The 20,250-nt window shown below is 50.4% G+C and overlaps 1 protein-coding gene across 1 annotated transcript in view; it reads right to left on the reverse strand.

Annotated features, from left to right (window-relative positions):
* Positions 1-20,250, reverse strand: part of ZFAT (zinc finger and AT-hook domain containing) — a 175,265-nt gene that overhangs the window by 13,703 nt on the left and 141,312 nt on the right. Inside the window, exons 14-15 of the mRNA XM_068525862.1 lie at positions 19,336-19,462; positions 16,429-16,559 (exon numbers count right to left, since the gene is read on the reverse strand). Of these exons, the coding sequence (XP_068381963.1) occupies positions 16,429-16,559; positions 19,336-19,462 (258 nt within the window). The remainder of the gene's footprint in view (positions 1-16,428; positions 16,560-19,335; positions 19,463-20,250) is intronic.

Here is a 20,250-nt window from a genome sequence, read left to right on the forward strand (position 1 = left end):
TACACTAACAACGAAAGATCAGAAGGAGAAATTAAGGAAACAATCCCATTCACCACTGCAACAAAAAGAATAAAATACCTAGGAATAAACCTACCTAAGGAGGTAAAAGACCTGCATGCAGGAAACAATCAGACACTGATGAAAGAAATCAAAGATGACACAAACAGATGGAGAGATATACCATGCTCTTGGATTGGAAGAATCAACATTGTGAAAATAACTGTACTACCCAAAGCAATCTACAGATTCAATGCAATCCCTATCAAATTACCAATGGCATTCTTTACAGAGCTAGAACAAAAAATCTTAAAATTTGTATGGAGACACAAAAGACCCTGACTAGCCAAAGCAATCTTGAGGGAAAAAAACGGAGCTGGAGGAATCAGACTCCCTGACTTCAGACTCTACTACAAAGCTACAGTAATCAAGACAATATGGTACTGGTACAAAAACAGAAATACAGATCAATGGAACAGGATAGAAAGCCCAGAGGTAAATCCATGCACCTATGGTCAACTAATCTATGACAAAGGAGGCAAGGATATACAATGGAGAAAAGACAGTCTCTTCAATAAGTAGTGCTGGGAAAACTGGACAGCTACATGTAAAAGAATGAAATTAGAATACTCCCTAACACCATACACAAAAATAAACTCAAAACGGATTAAAGACCTAAATGTAAGACTGGACACTATAACGCTCTTTGAGGAAAACATAGGAAGAACACTCCTTGACATAAATCACAGCAAGATCTTTTTGGACCCACCTCCTAGAGTAACGGAAATAAAAACAAAAATAAACAAATGGGACCTAATGAAACTTTAAAGCTTTTGCACAGCAAAAGAAACCATAAACAAGACGAAAAGACAACCCTCAGAATGGGAGAAAATATTTGCAAACGAATCAACGGACAAAGGATTAATCTCCAAAAATACATAAACAGCTCACGCAGCTCAATATGAAAAAAACAAACAACCCAATCCAAAAATGGGCAGAAGACCTAAATAGACATCTCTCCAAAGAAGACATACAGATGGCCAAGAGGCACATGAAAAGCTGCTCAGCATCACTAATTATCAGAGAAATGGAAATCAAAACTACAATGACGTATCACCTCACACGGGTTAGAATGGGCATCATCAGAAAATCTACAAACAACAAATGCTGGAGAGGGTGTGGAGAAGAGGGAACCCTCTTGCACTGCTGGTGGGAATGTAAATTGATACAGCCACTATGGAGAACAGTATGGAGGTTCCTTAAGAAACTAAAAATAGAATTACCATATGACCCAGCAATCCCACTACTGGGCATCTACCCAGAGAAAACCATAATTCAAAAAGACACGTGCACCCCAATGTTCATTGCAGCACTATTTACAATAGCCAGGTCATGGAAGCAACCTAAATGCCCATCGACAGACGAATGGATAAAGAAGATGTGGCACATACATACAATGGAATATTACTCAGCCATAAAAAGAAACGAAATTGGGTCATTTTTAGAGATGTGGATGGACCTAGAGACTGTCATACGGAGTGAAGTAAGTGAGAAAGAGAAAAACAAATATCTATATTAACGCATATATGTGAAATCTAGAAAAATGGTACAGATGAACCGGTTTGCAAGGCCAAAATAGAGACACAGATGTAGAGAACAAACGTATGGACACCAAGGGGGGAAAGTGGCGGGGGGTGGGTGTGGTGGTGGTGGGATGAATTGGGAGATTGGGATTGACATGTAGACACTGATGTGTATAAAATGGATGACTAATAAGAACCTGCTGTATAAAAAAATTAAATTAAATTAAAAAAAAAAAAAAAGAACACTGCCGTCAGTCCTTTCAGGCGAAATACTCCCCTATGTGTGTTTAAGCTCTGGGGAAGGAGCCTTACTTTTTACAGCAGTTAGGGTTTCACTCACTGCTCTAATTACAACCAAACAAGAGGTTCCTCTAGCATTCTCAAAAGGGGACTGCAGACCCATTTTACAAGGTTAATAAGCAAGCACATTTCCCATCACGACCCTAGGTCAGGTGTGGCGTTGCATATGTCGGAAACAAAGGGAAATGGTAAATACCATCCTGAATTTATAAACAAATGTGGTTTATAAAAAAGCATCGTAAATTCCCAACTCTAAAACTATACACATATATATGGTACCCAGAAAAGGGGTAAATATTATGTGCGAGAAACTTGTGGAAATACCAAAAGATATTCATAGGCAGGAAGAAACCATTCCATATACATCAATGAAGATTTAAAGCGTTTTAAAAAAAAGAAAGAATGCACGGGAAGTGAGGAGGGCTATAATGCATGCCCGCGTCAGGCAAGGCATCTCTCGTGAGGAGACGTCATAATGCCTCCCCTCCACCCTATTTCTCTCTTGATTGTAAGGAGACAGCAGACATTTTCTTTTCTGTAGACCCCATAAACAGCCCAAAGCCCGGGTTATAAAGACAGCTCACTAAAAACAGTCCCCGCCAGTCCCCACGTGTGTGCCCTGGCTCTCGGAGACGCTGCAGGGTCCAGCTGGCCGACACTCGGCCACCCCATGCTGAGGCCCCAGAGCCCCCAGGAGCCCCCTGCATAGGGTGGCCTTGTCCATGGGGTCCTGGCCTGCAGGGGACAGACAGGTCCCACTCTCTTTGCTGTGACAGAGGGGTCTGGAAACAGGAAGAGAGGTGCCTCCTACTGGCCCCAAGCCCATCATACGATGAGGATGGAAAGGCTTGCCTGTTGGCCAAACCAACTCGGTAGTAGCTGGGTTTAGAGGCAGGTGCGTGAGCAGCGGAAAGAGGGCGTGCACAGCTAGGACACCCTGTGTTCCTCAGGAGTCTAAGCACAGGTGAGTGTGATCGCGATAACCACGTGACCGAGGAAAGAAGAATCCCTCCTTCTCTTGTAAGTGGTGGTACAATGGGAAGGGCAGCGTGGTCTCTCTCAGCCCATGTGAGAATAAGAGATGGTGGGGCGCCCGGGGCCTGGCGCAGGGCGAGTGGTAAGCAGTGTGCGGTGCTCACAACTGCTAGCAGTGTGTCATCCCCTCCAGGGGCGGTGTCCCCACCAGCCCCACCTCCCCACCGCCCCCCAGGGTGCATGATTAGCACACCCACCCCCAGACAATGTCCACACAGCACGTGGTTTATAGTAGGCACTGCACACATGCCTGACTTGAATTCTTCTCATGTCTGCCCCAGGAGATCTTTTCAAACCGAGCTCAAACAGAGCATATTCACAGCGACAGGGAAGGAGGCAGGCGGTAGCTTCTGACCGCCTCTGAAAATCTTCTGATATTTAGACAAGTCTATCGTGCATAATGCTGCACGTTGGTGACCTTTCAGCACACTACATTGAATTCCACTTAGTACCACGCACTGCCTGGGCTCTGCACCCCTGTCAGGCACCTGGCCCAGGGGGCCATGCTTCTCCGAAAGCCTCACCTCTGCCTGGTAGCCCGTCCACAGATGGGCCACTCCCGGGGTCAGGCAGGGCTTCCGATATTGTTCCCACTGAACTCCCCTCCACGGCAGTTTGAGAACATTTCTCTCTGCACGCGCTCAGGACAAAAGGCCTCCACCCTCCTGATGCTCACCAGACCCCGCCTCCCCCACCTGACGGGCAGGTGCTCGATGGAGACGTGGGGCGGTGGACCCCCTCCCTCTGCCACCCCCTCTGTGCTGGGGAGGCACGGGCTTCTCTCCTCAGCCGGTGCAGACTCTTCTCCCCCCGATTTAACAAACTGTTTCCTCTAGCAGTTCCTCTCCCTGTCCTTTTACACAGGTGACGGGCAGCCTCCACAAGACCCCATGTGCAAGGACACGGAGCTGGCAGGACGCGCCCTGTTCCTCCCTGGACCTCCAAGCCGCCGCCCTCACCCGAGGGAGAAAGGCAGACTAAATTCCGAGTGATGGAGCACATCTGCGTTCTGTTTAAAGGATGTTTATCATAACAAAACATAAACCACTTCAATCGCTCCTCAAACTCACCCTGGTAAGTTCATTAGTGGCAAAGTAGGTCTAAGAACAGAACAAGGCACTGCTGATGGTCTCACTCTGAGGCCAGTGCAGTGTTGACACCCACCCGGCGCGCTGCTGTGAGCAGCCTAAGACCCCGCCCTGAAACTCTGCATGGATGCCGCCTCCTGCTCCTCAAAGCCACTCGCCTGTTTCCCTCCTACTGGTACTTCTCTCTCCGAGTAGGGAGACCTACCCACCTCGACTCTCTCTGGCCCTTCTCCCTTTGCCTGCTCTCAAGTCTGGTGCCCCTTCTGGCTCAGAGCCCCTCACCCAACTCCCCATTACTTTGGGCAAGCGGTTGCATGATGCCACTCAGTACCAGCTCTTCCAAATCAGCCTCCTCGAGGGCCTTCTCCAGGGAATGACCCAGAATGTCACAACAACTGCACGTGGTAAGGGGTCAAACTGTCTCCAGCCACAAACACGGCGGTTTACATAATGCAACCACCTGCTTGGACCCAGCAACAGACTCTCCTATGAAGCAGGCAGTGTTTCATCCACCCTGGGACTCCTACTGCGGAGCACAGGGCCTGGACGGCTGCATCAGTACCTGCTTGCTGAGCAGAAGCTTCCAGAAGCAAAAACAGTTATGGCTGAATTCTACGAGCAACTCGATGAGCTCAGACAGGGGTTAAGGAGCTACGTCGCTCCTATGACAGGAGCTAAGATTAGACCTAAGCAGCGCCAGGCTCCCTGCCAACTGCTTCATTTGCATCATTACGCACAACCCGTACATTAGCCCCATGGGGTAGGTTCTATTATTTTCCCACTTTACAGATGAGAAAACGGAAGTCCAAAGAGGAGAAGTGCTTTGTCCCTAGTCATACACTACGAGGTGACAGATGCGGGGTCACACCCAGGCCGCCTGGCTCCGAGCTGTGGCCTCTTCCACGCACTGTGACCTGGCCCGGCGCGACCCCCGAAATGGGCTTCTCGGGAGACCCCCGTGTGCTGTTCATCCAGGGAGGGCCCCTGTCTCGGAGGCCTGAGGCTCCCCAGGCGGAGCACCCACAGCAGCTGGAAATCACCAGGCTGCTCAGCTGGGTCCCGACCAGGGCACCCCCAGCCCACCCAGCTCGGCTTCCCGAGTCTGATCCCCCAGTGGTGCTTCTGAACGCTCGTGAGGCCTTTCTAACGTGCCAGGCCCTGAGCTAAGTGCTACAGACCTCTTCCAACTTGCTGGGGAGAAAAGGCAGGGGCGCAAACCGGCTACCTAAGATACGGCTGGTGGCACGGTCTCTTGAGAACTGACTCCTGCCCACCCCCCATTCTCCCCACGACCTAGACAGATGGGAGGCGAGCTTCGGCCCCCTGCCCAGGGCCAGCCCCTCTGTAAACATCATCCCCTTCTTACTTCCCGACTGGGGAGGGAGGGCCACAATCGGACCGGGTGGTCCGGCCCAGAGTCTCAGATCCAGGCCACTGTCCATGACAGGCCCACGGCGGGGCTCCGTCTCTGAGCCTCTGCTTTTCCGTGGAAGGGGCAGAGCGGTCTTCTCGCGCTGGACGGCCACGCCTGCACCCGCTTCTCTGGTTACTCAGGGGGGTGGACTTGGGGCTCCTGGAGAAGCAGGAAGCCCCCTGAGGCCTCCGGGCCGCGGGTGCACCAGAGCGGCCAGGGCGGGTGCCGCAGGCACGTGGCTGTTAACAACGGGGCGCTTCTCTGCCCACGCGGTCCGTGGCCACGTTCGCTTTCTATCACCACCATAAAACCACCATGAAGGCAGCGGCTCAAAACACAGATCCTCCGGCTTCTAATCGCGCTGACGCCTGCCCCCAGGTGAGGCAGTTCCCTGCCTTCAAGGGCTCAGGGCACTGGATCAGGCCCACCTGGCCCGTCCCCCGGCTCAACCCCACTGTGCCATCTCACGACACAGTCCGGGCGGTGACGGCTGGTCGCAGTCACAGGTTCCGGAGGACAGGCCCGACAGGACCTGAGAGGGCCGAGCCCAGGCCAGGAGTCAGCCCCGCCGGGGGGAGGCAGGAGCGCCCGGGGCACGGGGCGCGGCCGGCGCGGAGGCCTGGAGGTGGGCACAGAGCAGCCCGGTGGGTCGGTGCATCCAGAGCGAGGAGATGCCGCGGGAGGCCGGCTGCTGTGGGGCCGGGAGGCCAGGGCGAGGTCCCGTCCCAGTTTACCGGAGACTTTCAAGTTACTGGAGCGTTTTCAGGGAGGGATGCCGGGATCTGATTCACATTTTGAAAAGATCGTTCTGTCTGAAAACTGCATCTTAGAGCAGCAGGAGAGACAGTTAAGGAGCGAGGGGAAGAGCAAGGCCTGTGACCAGGGAGGAAGGCTGACAGCTCCGAGCAGAGCCCCTCGGGCGCCACTGTGCACGCGGGCCGCCAGGGGACGGGGGAGACGGCGCGATGCGGAGTTTGATTCAGCAGGTCTGAGGGGGAGCCAGACGTTCTGCATTTCTAACCAGCCCCCTGTGCCGAAGCTGCCAGCCCGGGGAACACGTGTTGCGTAGTCAGGGCTTGCTGGAGGCGGCAGCCTGGGGCCAGAGGGGTGCTTTAAGGTGCGTAGTGAAGGGAGCGCCCACAGCAGGGAGCGAGCTTGCTGATGGATCAGATGTGGGGCGGAGAGAGGCCGAGGAGGGAAGACAGACCCCCAGCAGCTGGAGTGGAGCGCGTGCATTTACTAGATGGGGAAACTGGATGGAGAGGAGAGGGGGGGAAGAGGTGTGGAGTCCACACCGCAGGACACTAAGAGTCCTGCTTAGGGGACCGCCTCCGGCTAGCATGGAGGCTACTGCCCCAGGGGGAGAGAAGCGCAAGAGCCAGCCTGCAGCCGAACCCAAGGAAGGCTGGACCAGAGCCCTTCGGATGGTGACTACAGTTCTGGCTTCTCCTACCAGGGCCATCCCAGCCCTGCCTTTGCCCCCAATCTCAAGCAGACTGAGCGATGTCAGCCAGCAAGGGGAAACTGCAGAGAGGGGAGGAAGCAAATAAAACCCACCTGCCCTGGCCAAGGACGTGGACCAGGAAATGAGCACCCGAGCAAACAGTAACAAGCACAGCAGTATTAAAACTCAAGTAAAGTGGGATTCTGCAAATTGCACCAACCGAGCTGCAGCTTCTTGGGGCGTAATGGGAAAATTGGGTCATAGAAAAAGGGAAAGAGAAGCAAAGTTCAATAATTGAGATCTTCAGGTCAGCTAAGGATGTTCTATATGAAAAAGAGTGTCAGAATGGGATAGGGAAAAATCCTTTATTCTCTATTTTTTCAGACAGTTTCCCATATGGCCACAGGTATATCATGGAATGTACTGTCACTTTCAAAATTTCACAAAGAAATGGAATTTTCAGTCACTGCTATGGAATAAAGGGGCTCAGCAAGTCATAAAAGAGCTACGAAAGGAAATAGTTTTGAGTATCAGCCATCAGAAATCATATCAGAAACAGAAATCTCTGAAGGAAGTTTTGTTTAAGACAAAGAGAAAGAAAAGATTCAAATGGCTAAGGGAGAATTAAAGAAGGCTCACAAAGGACAAGAGCTGGCATTAAGTGACAGGGGAGAGTAACCCATCGCCAAGACCCTGAGTGAACTGTCTCGATCTATATGCTGAAGGTCACCACTCAGCAACTGCAGGACAAACGCTCTATAAGGAATGTGAAGTATGCAAATATTTGAAGAGGCTACCTGTGTGTGTAATTAGAAGCTTGATATAATTAAAGCTGGCAGGGCCCCAGGATCAAATAAATTGCACCGCAATGTTCTTTAGGCAGGAGCCAAACCTCACTAATCAAAATACGCAGTTGAAAACGGGTTCTCACAGGAAGGGGTAGGATAAGAGGGAAAAACAGAGAGAGGAGTCAGTGAGACTTCCATACTTACACAGCGATCAAAAGGCCTGGGAATCAAAAGATAAAAGATGTCTATCCAGATTGCAGGCATCTCTACCACTAACAGAGAATCCAGAATTAGATCATCTGAGGGTCAGGAAGCACGGGGGACGCCTATACCCTCAGCCCTGCAATACGCATCGGATTTGATCACCTACAAAAGACATGTGGCTCCCCTGCATGGGCCTTCCAGACGCATGAATCCATCAGACTGTAATTACACCACGGAGCCAGTGAGCGTGGAGTGGGTGTGCCATTCCCATCACATGCTGAGGACGGAGAGAAAACACTAGCAGTTACGTCCAGAGGACAGACACTGCAGTTACTATCAGTTCTTTTAACATTATATACGTATCCTTAATCTCCTGGGAAAGAATCCTTAGATGAACCACAACGATGGCAAAGCCACCCTAATGGGGAAGTGGAATAAATGAACGAGACAACTGAAGATGCTGGGGTTTCGTTATGAGGAAAAGAATAAAAACCAGCGATTATAATGTCACAATTATGTGTCACTGCCACACTCACAGGCAAGTGATCTGAAGACAAATGAGGCTCTGAGCGAGAGAGGTGAGCAGAGGGAAAAGAACGGGTGGCTCTCCCGTAACCTCCATGCCTTCGGTAAAGTCAGCGAGAGGTCTGTTTACAGTAGGAGCCCAACAGAGCCTCTGCAGGAACAAGAAGAAGACATCCCGTTAACTCACCGATTACTGGAGCTTAAAAGGATAACAGAACGGGGAGGCTTCACCCGATCCTGTCTGTGGGCAGGACAAGGGGGGAGATCTCAACTCAGTCCCACTTTACAGCAATGCGGGCGGCCAATATCTCCTATGATCTTCAAAGGACTACAGGAGTGTCCCGCTTGGACGTGATTCTTCTGTCAGGTCTCTTGCTGTGTAGTTAAATGATCAAATTCATGGAATGGAGTGATCGTTTTTAAATAGTCATGAAAATAGATTTTTGCACCCTTACACGAATCACGTTCCAGATCCCTCTCCCCATTCTTCTGCCACAAATCTTATGAGATGTTCAACATCCACCCCCAGACGGGCAGGAGGCCCAACCCGGGCTCCCCTTCCGGGTGGATCACAGGAGCGAGGCTCCCCCCAAGCCAGAGGCTGCACGTGAGAGGTCCCCTCTGCAGAGCGGCTTCTCCCGACCAGATGCCCCTGTACAGACGGACAGTGGGAAAGAGTTTCCGGGGACCACATTACTCAGGGCCTGAAATGAAAAACAGGACATGCTGGACCCGAGTTTCCTTGCACGCAGGCAACTGATGTACGTGGTCAGCCACAGGAGTGGATTGCATTTCCTCGCAAATATAATGAACTGCAAATAACAAACAGCAATTCCCGTGTTGGCTGCCAACCGACATACGTCTTCCAGTGAGACCTGCTACCGAAAGTGCCTCTCAGACTGGCACTGCGTGCTGAGCCTGGCTGGCGAGTTCCCCTCCTCCAGGCTGGCGTGTCCTGACCTCACCCTCCAGTGCCAGCCAACACAGGGGACCTGCCCGAAGGTGACAAAGGCCGCGGGGAAGCAGCCAGGAGAGGTGGGTTGCTTTTGACAAAGCTAGAACTTCTGCTTTGGGTTTTGTTTTTTGTTTATTTTTTTAACCAGCAGTTAAAGCAAGTGGGAAGAAAGGTTGACATGCTGAACAAGTCGATGGCAGCCTAATTCTGGGCCTGCCAGGCTGAGGGTCTGCGTTGGGGGTGGGGGGCGGGGTGCCTGCAGCTCTGGGCGGTCTTCATTGCTCCTTCCTGGTGTTCCGCGCCACTGGCGCACTGGCCGGCAGCTTGGCGGCATCCGGCACCTCAGGGGAAAACAAAAGCAGAAGGGTGGCAATCCCAGGAGACGCCGCAGGGAAGCAGGACCGGGAACAGAGACACAGGCCTGCCGACGGAGAGGCCCACTAATGACAGTCGCCACTGAACGCCTTACTCCACGGGAGGAGGCCCACTAAGAATGGTCTGGCTGCTCTCGACCTGGGGGTGAAGGTGGAGCGCAGGTGCGCAGCGCAGGACCCCTGGGGGCTGCCTCTCCTCAGCCGTGACTCTTTCAAGGACCTGCAAGGGGGCGCTCATTCCTGAACCGTGAACGGAAATGTCAACTGCAGTTAGAAATAAGGATATACCAAGGTGTACGTGCTCCCCAGAAACTACCGCATCGCCCCGAAATCTGTGACTCAAAATCGTCTCTATGACAACTGAGTATCTCAGTAAACAACAACCTGGATGAACAATAACCTTCTATTGACAAAGAGCACATACTCTGAAATGCACTACATGAACATGTGTGATGGCTAATTTTAATGGGCCAAGGGGTGCCCACATATTTGGTCAAACATTACTCTGGGTGTTTCTGTGAGGGTGTTTCTGGATGAGATCAACATTTAAATGAACAGACTGAGTAAAGGAGACTGTCCTTCCTGATGTGGGTGGGCCTTACCCGATCAGTCGAAGGCCAGAATAGAGCAAAAGGGCTGACTCTCCCTTGCATAAGAGGGAATTCCTCCTGCCCGACTGCTTTTGAGCTGGACGTTGGTTTTTTCTTTTTTTCCTGCTCTTCGATTCTAACGGAAACATCAGCTCTTCCTGCATCTCAAGCCTGCTGGCTTTCAGACTGCAATTTATACCATCACACCATCAGTTCTCCTAGTTCTCAGGCCTTCAGACTCAAAGTAGAACCTGCACCATCGGCTCTTGGGTCTCTAACTTGCTGACTGAAGATCTCGGGACTTGTTGGCTGTCAACCTCCAGAATCAGTGAGCCAGTTCCTTATTTTATACACACACCACACACCACACACACACACACACACACACCACACACACACACACACACACACACACACACACACACACACACACACACACACACACACCCATTACCACAGTGTGTTCTCTCACGGGGTCTCGGCAGGGCAGGAAGGGTAACTGAGCCACAGAGAAGCAGGCTTGACAAAGTGTGAGCTCCTCAACAGCCTTCTCTGGACTAAACCTACAACAGTTGGGCCCTTCCACACAGCGGCACAGCCTAGCCTGTTCACACATGGCGCATGGACTGAAAGGCTGTTGTGTTTTTTCAAAGCAACACGGATGAATGAATGACCTGAACCACTTCACTTGCAGCTCAGGGATCTCCCAGATGGGCCGCCCCGCACCCCCAGAGGGTGACACCCCACAGTGTACCCAGCTCCGCCATCTACTGTGTAGGGGTGCCCCCAGTAGTAATAGATAGCACTCAAGTTTAGCTCAAAAAGACCCTGGATCATCATAACGGTAACCTGTTGAATCATCCTGACCTTCTTAAAAGGAAGATGCTGTGTGATTATCAGGTCTCCTTATTATTCACAGACAAACACCCTGAGGGCAGCTGCTGGCCTGCTGGGCCCAGACCCTGGACACCATGGCCAGCGTCAGCCGTGGTCTCGGAAAGCTACAAGCTCTTCTGCTGAACGCCAACTGGCAGGACTGCTCAGTGCAGACTCACTGCTTGGAAGAACCTGGAAACTGTGATGTGTTAAAAATGCCAACAAGGCCTTCTAGAGGGCCGCACAGGTCAGGAAGCCCATAGAGGAAGGACGTGGGGCTTGGAGAAGCAACAGGAAGATGTGGGCTGCTTGGACTCACCCTTTCTCCACTGGCCTTTGAGCCGGAGGGAGAGACCGGGCTGAGGCGCTTCCTGGACCAGGACTCCTCCCAACCCTTCGCCCCCGAGGTGACAATGGGGCATGTCATTTAACCTAAGTGGTGCCTCACGTGTCACCTTCCCCGCTTCCAGCAGCATCGACCACCAGCTCCTGCTCCCACCTCTGCTGGAGCCCTGCCCCACCCAACTCCCAGCTACCTTCCAAGACTCTATTCGGGCACGCACCAGGGCATCCATGGAGGCCTCCCTGCCCAGCACCTGCCGCCACCCCAGACCCAGGGTCAAGCTGGGCCACCCCCCCAGCACCCCAGAGTGCTCTCGGCCAACCTCCCGGAAGCATTCATTACTCTCAGTTGGAACTTCCTGTTAAAGGTCTACATTCTCCAGACCTCTGGACCAGTTCTGCTCATTTTTTTCCATCTCACCCCTAACATACTATCTTACGTACTTATTTATTATATGTCTGGGGGTTAGCTAGCTCCCTAAATTAGAATGTAAGCTCCTCAACCGTACCATTCATCTGCTCTGTTCACTGCAATATCCCAAGCACCAAGAACAGCGACCTGGCGGGTGGAAGCAGCTCAGGGGCTGTGTGCTGGATGAAAAAAATAAAGCATTTCCCTCACTAGACCATTTGCCTTTTGAGGTCGGGGACCGTCTTAACCCTGTAACCCAGAGTGCCAGGCAGAATAATGCCCCCACCCCAAAGAGTGCATGTCCTAACCTCCGGAACCTGAGAACGGTTCCTTACGTGGACATCAGCCCATGTGATGGAGTCGATGACCTGGAGATGGAAGAAGATCCTGGATTATCCAGGTGGGTCCAAGGTAGGCACAAGCGTCCTTATAGGAGGGAGGAGGTTGGTCAGACTTGGAGAGGGCTATGTGACGACAGAGGCAGAGGTCAGAGCGATGGATGTGGGACGATCTGGGCCTGCCTTTGCTGGCTTTGGAGATGGAAGAAGGGAACCACAGTGAAGGAATGCTGGGTGGCCCCTGGGCCGGAAAAAGCAAGACAGGGATTCTTCCCAGAAGGAAGGCAGCTGTCGATGCCTTGATGTTAGCCCAGTGAAGCCCATTTCAGACTTCTGACCTCCAGAACTGGAAGATCATCAATTTGTGCTGTTTTAAGCCACTGAGTTTGTGGTGATTTGTTGCAGCTGCGATAGGAAACGGACGCCCCCAGGGACTGAACACACAGCCGCGGCTGCGCAGTGAATGTCTGCTAAACGGACCTTGGGAATTTCCAGTAAAATGTCACTTTCAGTCTCTAAAATAAATTTCAACCCACAAGGACAGCAAAGAGTGATTTAAGCCATGAGCCAACAGTGATGGTGGTTGTTATTTTCACTGGTCTTTCTTTTCCTTTAAATAACTAATTTTGACTCAGAGATGCTTGTGATAATATTTCCCCTCTGCTGGTACGTCTTACATTCAACCTACTTAGGCAGCTTTATTAATCAAGTATAAGTTTCCTCCTCATAAAACCCTAAAGCAAAAATTTTTTTAAAGAAAAAGAAAAAAAGAAACCAATTTATTTAATGAAAACTGGTCTTAACAAACACGCAAGTAGCTGCATTCAAAGTTGTCATGTGACTTCTCAGGCCAGGCTGGTGAGGCACATGCAAGGTTTCTTCTTTCTGAACATTTCCAAATGCTCCATCCCCATGAATCTATTTTTAATGCTGACACGTGGGGAAAGAGAGAAGTGATGGGAAATCATTGAGGACTCATTTCTGTGTCCAACTAAAAATTTAAGTGGTCTGAATGATGGGCCAAACCCTTCCCATGTCTCATTAAAAACTAAGAAGAAAACAACCTAAGAAACACACTCAGCTCTTAGCTTTCCAATCCCCTCAGCCTACCTACCAGGCCTGTTAGTATTTTCATCCCAGAAAATGAGAACCCCTAAAGACTGGAGATTAATAAATAACTTTCAGTTACCACTGATAAACTTTGATATGTGAGATTCTTTTCAATTTACAGTAATATATCATGAAAAAATTATAAACAGAGCATATAACTAATTTTTTATATGGGAAAGAAATCTTGAAATTTTTAAACATCCAGAATGAATTCACATACAACCCAGAATTTATTTTTGGCCCTTTGGAATATATATATATATATATATATATATATATATATATATATATATATAATAGGAAACTTTTAAAAGATCTCAAAATATGCTGTCCAATAGTAATTTTAAATCATTTTCTTCTACAATATATAGTACATACTTTATGATAATGTGTTCTTGCTATTTTTCCTACAGGATATAATTGGAGAATCAAAACATAAAGCCCACAGCATACTCCATCCTACTTAATAAACATTTACTGAGCAACTACGATGTGTGAGACCTTGAGCTGGAGAAAGACGAAGTCCCCAACATCAAGGGCTCCCCACAGGGTGAAGGGAGAACATTACTGCTTCCCAACAGTTGCACCAGGGTCCACATTTGAGTGGCTTAAGGACACTCAATAAACAGATATAATTTCTGTACTGAAAAATCCTAAACCACAGTTTAATTAAAAGAAAAAAAGTTGAAACTGATTCATTTCTCTAATAAAAACAGCTACACTTAAACTGAAATAAGACAACTGAATCCAGAGGGCATTCCTTCACCTAGGAGAGGCTGACACAGTGCAATCCCTTTGCCATCGGAGTGGGCGTCTGACGTCTCCCGCCCATCAGTCCATCCATCCATCCAATCTCCCATCCATCATTTACCAACAGCCTCGGCGCGCCAGGTGCCAACCAGGTGGACAGGGGAATGACTAGGACACACGTCCTCGGGAACATTTCCAAATGCAGTTACTCCAGACTGTGTTAAACAGTGACACTCCTCTTAGCCCTGTGTTCCCAATGAACCACGAGGCTGAAGGGTGCCACTGTTTTCTGCCACTGCAAACACTTTATACCTGTTTACACCAGCTGCGCCGGAGGCTCACCTGCCTTATCCCTTGTCATGCTGTCACTCTAACGCCTCAGGGCACATCTAAGCTGTACCCTTCACCCGCAACCTCGTGTATCGCCGCATCGCCTGCGACGCGCAATAAATCACATCTCTAAGTAACAGCAAATCAATCCAGCTCCTAGAAGGAAGACGCAAGTCACAATCGGTGGCGCCTCCCTGCAATTCTCTAAAGGATTTGGCGTGTACGAGACATCCAAAGTTCTCCTATACCCTTCCTGAAGTGCCAGGTCTAGCTCAGGGCTCCACACGCCGCGATGCAAACGAGGAGTTTCAGAAGAGATTTTACAAGACAATCTGAAGACTGTAGTCTAATAAATACAAAGAAAAGCTGCAACAGTGTCTGGCCTAGAGGTATATGAGTCTGTTCCCAAACAATGCAGAACGCCAGGCCCCTGCAGCCTGAAACATCAAGCTCCTACTGTCCTGTCTGACTTCTGTCCAGGGTCTCGTTGACAGAAAGCATACTAACGGAGGAGGGTTTCCAGACCACGCGGTCCTAACGTTCATCTAGAGGCGCCAAGTCTTGTCTGTGGATCCAGAAATCCAGAGGTGAACCAGCATGTACTAATTCCCCCGGGAAGTGCTCAGCCTGAATGTCATGCTTTGTGCTGTGGCCTGGGCACACCTGGGGGGGACGGTCACGGAGACAGCCCTGGGAAGTCTACCGAGTCATCAAAGGCAGGTCACGGGGGACATGTCACTCAGGGATGCGAGAGCCAAATGAAGAGATTCTTTGTTACTTGCCAAGAAAAACTTACCTCTTCCGCTGTTAACTGCTTCACACTTCCTTCTTGTTTTTTTGTTATCAGATTCGGTACCAAATGTACGGCAGAACTTGGATCATTCTAGTAACTCCCACCTCTCCCAGGTCTGTGAGCAAATGTCAGACAGCTGCCCCAGCAGCCCTTTATAAAACAGCCCCCAACACCCCGGCTCCTCGGCCCACGCCCCTCCCCCTTTCTCGTTTTACTTTTTTCCACTGCTCTCGTTCACCATTTGACATCCTTTCTGTCTTACTTATCTTTTTCCCAGGAGAGTAACCACTTTGATGGCAAACATCAGTTCTCTCCTGGAACCCCAGCAATGAGAACACTGCAGGCACTTAACTACATGCTTCCTGAGTGAATCACTAAAAGATGGATAACCGTGTAAAACTCTGTGGTCTGCAATTCAACCTTCTCCATGAACGTGAACTTTGATTCTAAACCATACACCCTGGGTCTGCCCTGGTTCTGATGTGCTTCCTGTCGTTTTTGCTTTTTTAAGTATTTGTGTAAGCCAGCTCAAGTCTTGTGTACAGTGAAGCAGGAGAGAGTAGAGAGAGAGGTACAGACAGATACAAAGGATGATCTGATTATCACACACGCCGCATCCTAACAGATGGTAAAGTCTCCACTGAGGTTAGAAGGAGAGGAAATGAACCAAACAGTGTGACAATTAACTAGAGTAACCTTCTTTCAAACACTGGCCATCTTCTTCCTATCAGTTTAGTTCAGTCATCCTGCACTGATTCCGCCTGGTGATGTTTAATACTTATGAGGCCAGTCCCTCCTGGCATCTCTGGCTGTCCCCCCGGCGCCCCTGCTCTACAGACTCCGGCCTTAGGGACCGAGGCTGCTTTTGACCATAGATGCGTCCAAATGCATCCATACCACGCTCGTTTCGCTCTGGGATGCCTTTCATTGAAAGGAAATGAATCAAGTTTCCAGAACTTTTTTGAAATATACTACACCTTTCCCCTACAATACAGCCTCACATATGGCGCTACCGCAGATACAATCCCATAAGAAGAAGAAACTGCATGAGACTAGACCGATTTCATTCCAAATTCCACCTTAGATAGGTTAAAGCCCCGCAAACCTAAGGGGGCAGGGGAGAGAGAGGGTGTGTGTCAGCGCAAGGAGACAGCATTTAACGGGGAGGGCAAGGTCCTACCTGCTTCACGACTGTCACCGTCCCGGGCGCCATGGCGACCACCGAGGCAACGGCAGTGGCGTCGTGGGTCTCGGTGCCCAGCTCGATGATCTGCTGGAGGATGTTTACAGCCGTGGGGTCAAGTCGGTCACCTTGCCAGGAAGAAGCAAACAGGAGACAGGTAAGGCCGTGGGTGGTGGAGGTCACTGAACGCAAAAGCAGCCCTTAGCAGAGGCCATTCTTGCGCGGCGCCTTCTCCAGGGATGCACGGGTTCTCAGTAAGCGCTCATTTTGACCACAGAAATAATATGCCTGGTACTTCACAGCCGACAATGCACTCTCTATAAGAACATCTCAAAACTCCAAACGACCTTGAGGAGATGGCATTGTGACACTATTATCCCCACTTTATAGATTAGTCACCTCACTGCAAAAAAATGGAAGAGGATTGTCTTAGGCCATCGGGTCAGTTACGTCACAAAGCCAGGGCTCAAGCCCAGATGTTCTGAATCCAAACTTGTTGATACAGGACTGCCTCTCAAAACAGAAACTCCTGAGAAGCACCAGCTATGACGTCAAACCACAGAGCTGGTTTTCCTTGAGCACAGGCATGGTAGGTGGTCAGTGAGGGCTGTGCCAGATAAATTCCACAGGATACGGGCAGAACACCCAAGGATGTCTCAGTTATCAAGCCAGTGGGCTTTAGAATTCTAAATTAATGTAAGCTTAGGATTCTCTTTCAATCATCTCAAAAGACTGTAATCCATATCATCAGGGCAGCTACTGAGTGTGCCCTTTCACTCAGCTCTCACCATCTGCTTGGCCATCTGTGACTCTCCGGAACACAGCACTCTGACCCTGATCATTACTTCACTAAGAGGGAAATTACTACCTCATCTCCAGGCTAGCATAATATTATGAAGTCTCCACCAACGTCTACATACTCCTGGACAACTTTCTGCGGGCCACGTTCCAATGCGAATCAGTAAGTGATGAGGGAAGGGAATTCAACGTGTTCTACACAGAGGGTAGGACGTGGCATACGACTGAGGCAATGACATTAGCACCTGTTCACCATGCACCAGCCTAGCATCCCCTACACACACCTATACACACCGTCTCCTTCGGCAGGGGTGCGGGTTTCAACTCTGCCTTGCAGCCAACCACTCTAAACATCTAAACGCTAAACAAAACGTTGACCTTAAAAAATGTACTGAAATAAGATTTTAATTCCTCATCCATTTACTCCCTCAATGACCATTTATCAAGCTGAACTGTCAGCCAGGAACATGGTTCCCAGTGGGACACAGCCGGGGTCCCCAACCCCCGGGATCTAATGCCTGATGATCTGAGGTGGAGCTGATGTAATTATAATAGAAATAAAGTGCACGATAAATGTAACGCGCTTGAATCATCCCGAAAGCGTCCCCTACCCCCGTCCTTGGAAAAACTGTCTTCCACAAAAATGGTCCCTGGTGCCAGAGAGGTTGGGGACCACTAGGATACAGACAAAGATCTAACACTGCCTCCCCCCACCCCTTCCAGGGCTCACAGGTGACTGAGACGGACCGTAAGCAAATCATACAGCCCCTGGTTGGTTCCATATCAGGGGGGCGACCAGGGAGCTCTGTGGGAGCTCTGTGGGAAAGTCAGGCGGGCTCCTGGGAGATGACACACCATCTGAATACTGAAGACGAAGACGCGCTTGCCAGAAAAAGTGCTGTGGGGGGAGGGGAACAGGCCAGGCCCCAGAGGGCACAGGAGTGTGTGGGCGAGAAACACAGCTCACGCCGAGAACGGCAGAGTCTGGCCCAGGAGGGCACGGCTCCAAGGCGGCCAGAGATGCAGCGCAGGTGGCCCGGCCGCCGAGCTGCAGAGTCTGCAGTGTTTCCTAAGAGCCAGGAGGAGATGCCGGGGGCCTGAAGGAGTGAGTGAGTGAGCGCTGGTGGGGGATGAAGACGGGCAGGCTGTCCTGGCAGGGCTTGAGCAATCACTGAAGTCACTGGACAGGAGGAAGGAAACACACACTGAGACATGGCGTCAGCTCTGGGAACCGCACCAAGCGCCGGCACCTTGACGCCCCATCTGCAGAGCCTGCTTCTCTCACAGGCTGCAGAGCTGTCTCCCGAATCCCCCGGTGAGCACAGCACCAGCAACGAATCTTCCCCAAAGTGACCGGCCCAAAGGGGTTTTCTGCGCACCCTTCTTACAACCTGGGGTTTAGGGATGTAAGAGCTGGATGAAATGGCAATTTCCTGTCTCCTATCACCAGCTGACTTCACTTAATGCTTCCTCTAATCCCACTTGCTTGACCTCTGTCCCCCAAATACACAGAGGGCTGTGGTACATTATATTAACTCGTACTCCTTTCCTGTTTTGAAAAGAGCATAAAGAAAAAGTTTTCTAAGCACAGTGCCCGAATTGCCACTAGGCTGGCACAGTGGTTTGTTTTTTAAAACTGATCGAACACTTGAAACGGGCGACATTTGACATAAAAATCCTGACTTGGGGCTTTTCAGAAGAACTGGGAAGTGGGCAGCCCCAACAAGAAGTCAGGAGACCTCGATTCCAAGACCAGCTCCAACACCCAACAAGTGGGTGATCCTCAGCCAACCGTTTACAAGGAGGCAATCTTCCGCATCTGTGAAGTGAGGACAGTAGGACCTGCTTCTCCCTGTTCTGAGAGGTGATCACATGTGTGGACATCCGGCAACCCTGTCAGGCGGCACCACCCTGGCTGGGGCCCTGTTCTAGAACACTGCAGGAGAGCTCTCCCTCCAAGCCTGACAATGGGACCGCTCCAGTGGTCAGAATGCAGTGGAAGGAGATCACCTGGCGGACATAATTCATCCGTAAAGTCATTCCTTCAGCGTGTCTATCACAGGCCAGTTCTAAGGTGCCAGAGGGAGGCGGGGAGCACGCTCTCACCGCTCTCTGAGGTGTATCTCAGGTCCTGGAGGGCAGCCACTGCTGCCTGCGTGCCCTGGACATCCTCTTCGGCTTCGGTGATGTGCAGGTACTGGGTGGAGGGCTCCTCCGGAGTTTCTGTTGCTGGCTAAATAAAAACACAGTATCATCCATGTGACCTTCTAGAAGATCACCTATTCCCCAGAAGTCCCAGGATAATGGATTAAGACACAACAAATGCACATAAGCAACGCTTTTGCAGCAGCTCATTAAGCGGGCGCCCCTGAGAAATCAGTGCTCCAGTAAAAACCTACTTCCCAAAGACAAAACTTCTCTTTGCAAGTGCCGAGACTTTTTAAAACCAGCGTCGGTGGAAAGCTTCCTGCAACACATTCTTGCCGTAGGGAACGGAGTATGCTGTTCGTAACTAGAGATGACACACGCTCAGAGGTTCTCGTGTGTGCTCTTCTGCTGTCTCCTCTGCTCTTCCCATGGCCACCAACACTGCCCTAATCTCCCCTGTGCCCGGGCCTCCTGCCGTGAGGCCGAGAGGAAGGCACAGCAGTGGTGACGGTGGAAGGGAGGAGAGGACGGGTAACCACATAACACTCGGCAAGCTTCGAGCACGGGTCCCGGCACAGAGCAAGATCTCAGCAAATCTTAGCTACTCATGCTGCTCTGATTTTTATAGGAAGGATACGAGAAATACAACTGACCAGAGAAAATATATCTGTGCAAAATCAGGACTCATGAGAGTAGGAGAAGCTAAAGAGACATTCACAGGTATCTTATACCTAAGGAGAGAAGAGGCGGGATGGAATTTTCACAAGAACTAGATATTGATAATCACCTCCTTCTGGAACTGCAAGGCAGGAAACATGAATGCCACCAATAAAGAAGAACAAAAAGGAGATTTTACATACAATTTATAGGAGC

The sequence above is a fragment of the Eschrichtius robustus genome, chromosome 17 (assembly GCF_028021215.1).
Source record: "Eschrichtius robustus isolate mEscRob2 chromosome 17, mEscRob2.pri, whole genome shotgun sequence".
Classification (NCBI taxonomy): domain Eukaryota; kingdom Metazoa; phylum Chordata; class Mammalia; order Artiodactyla; family Eschrichtiidae; genus Eschrichtius; species Eschrichtius robustus.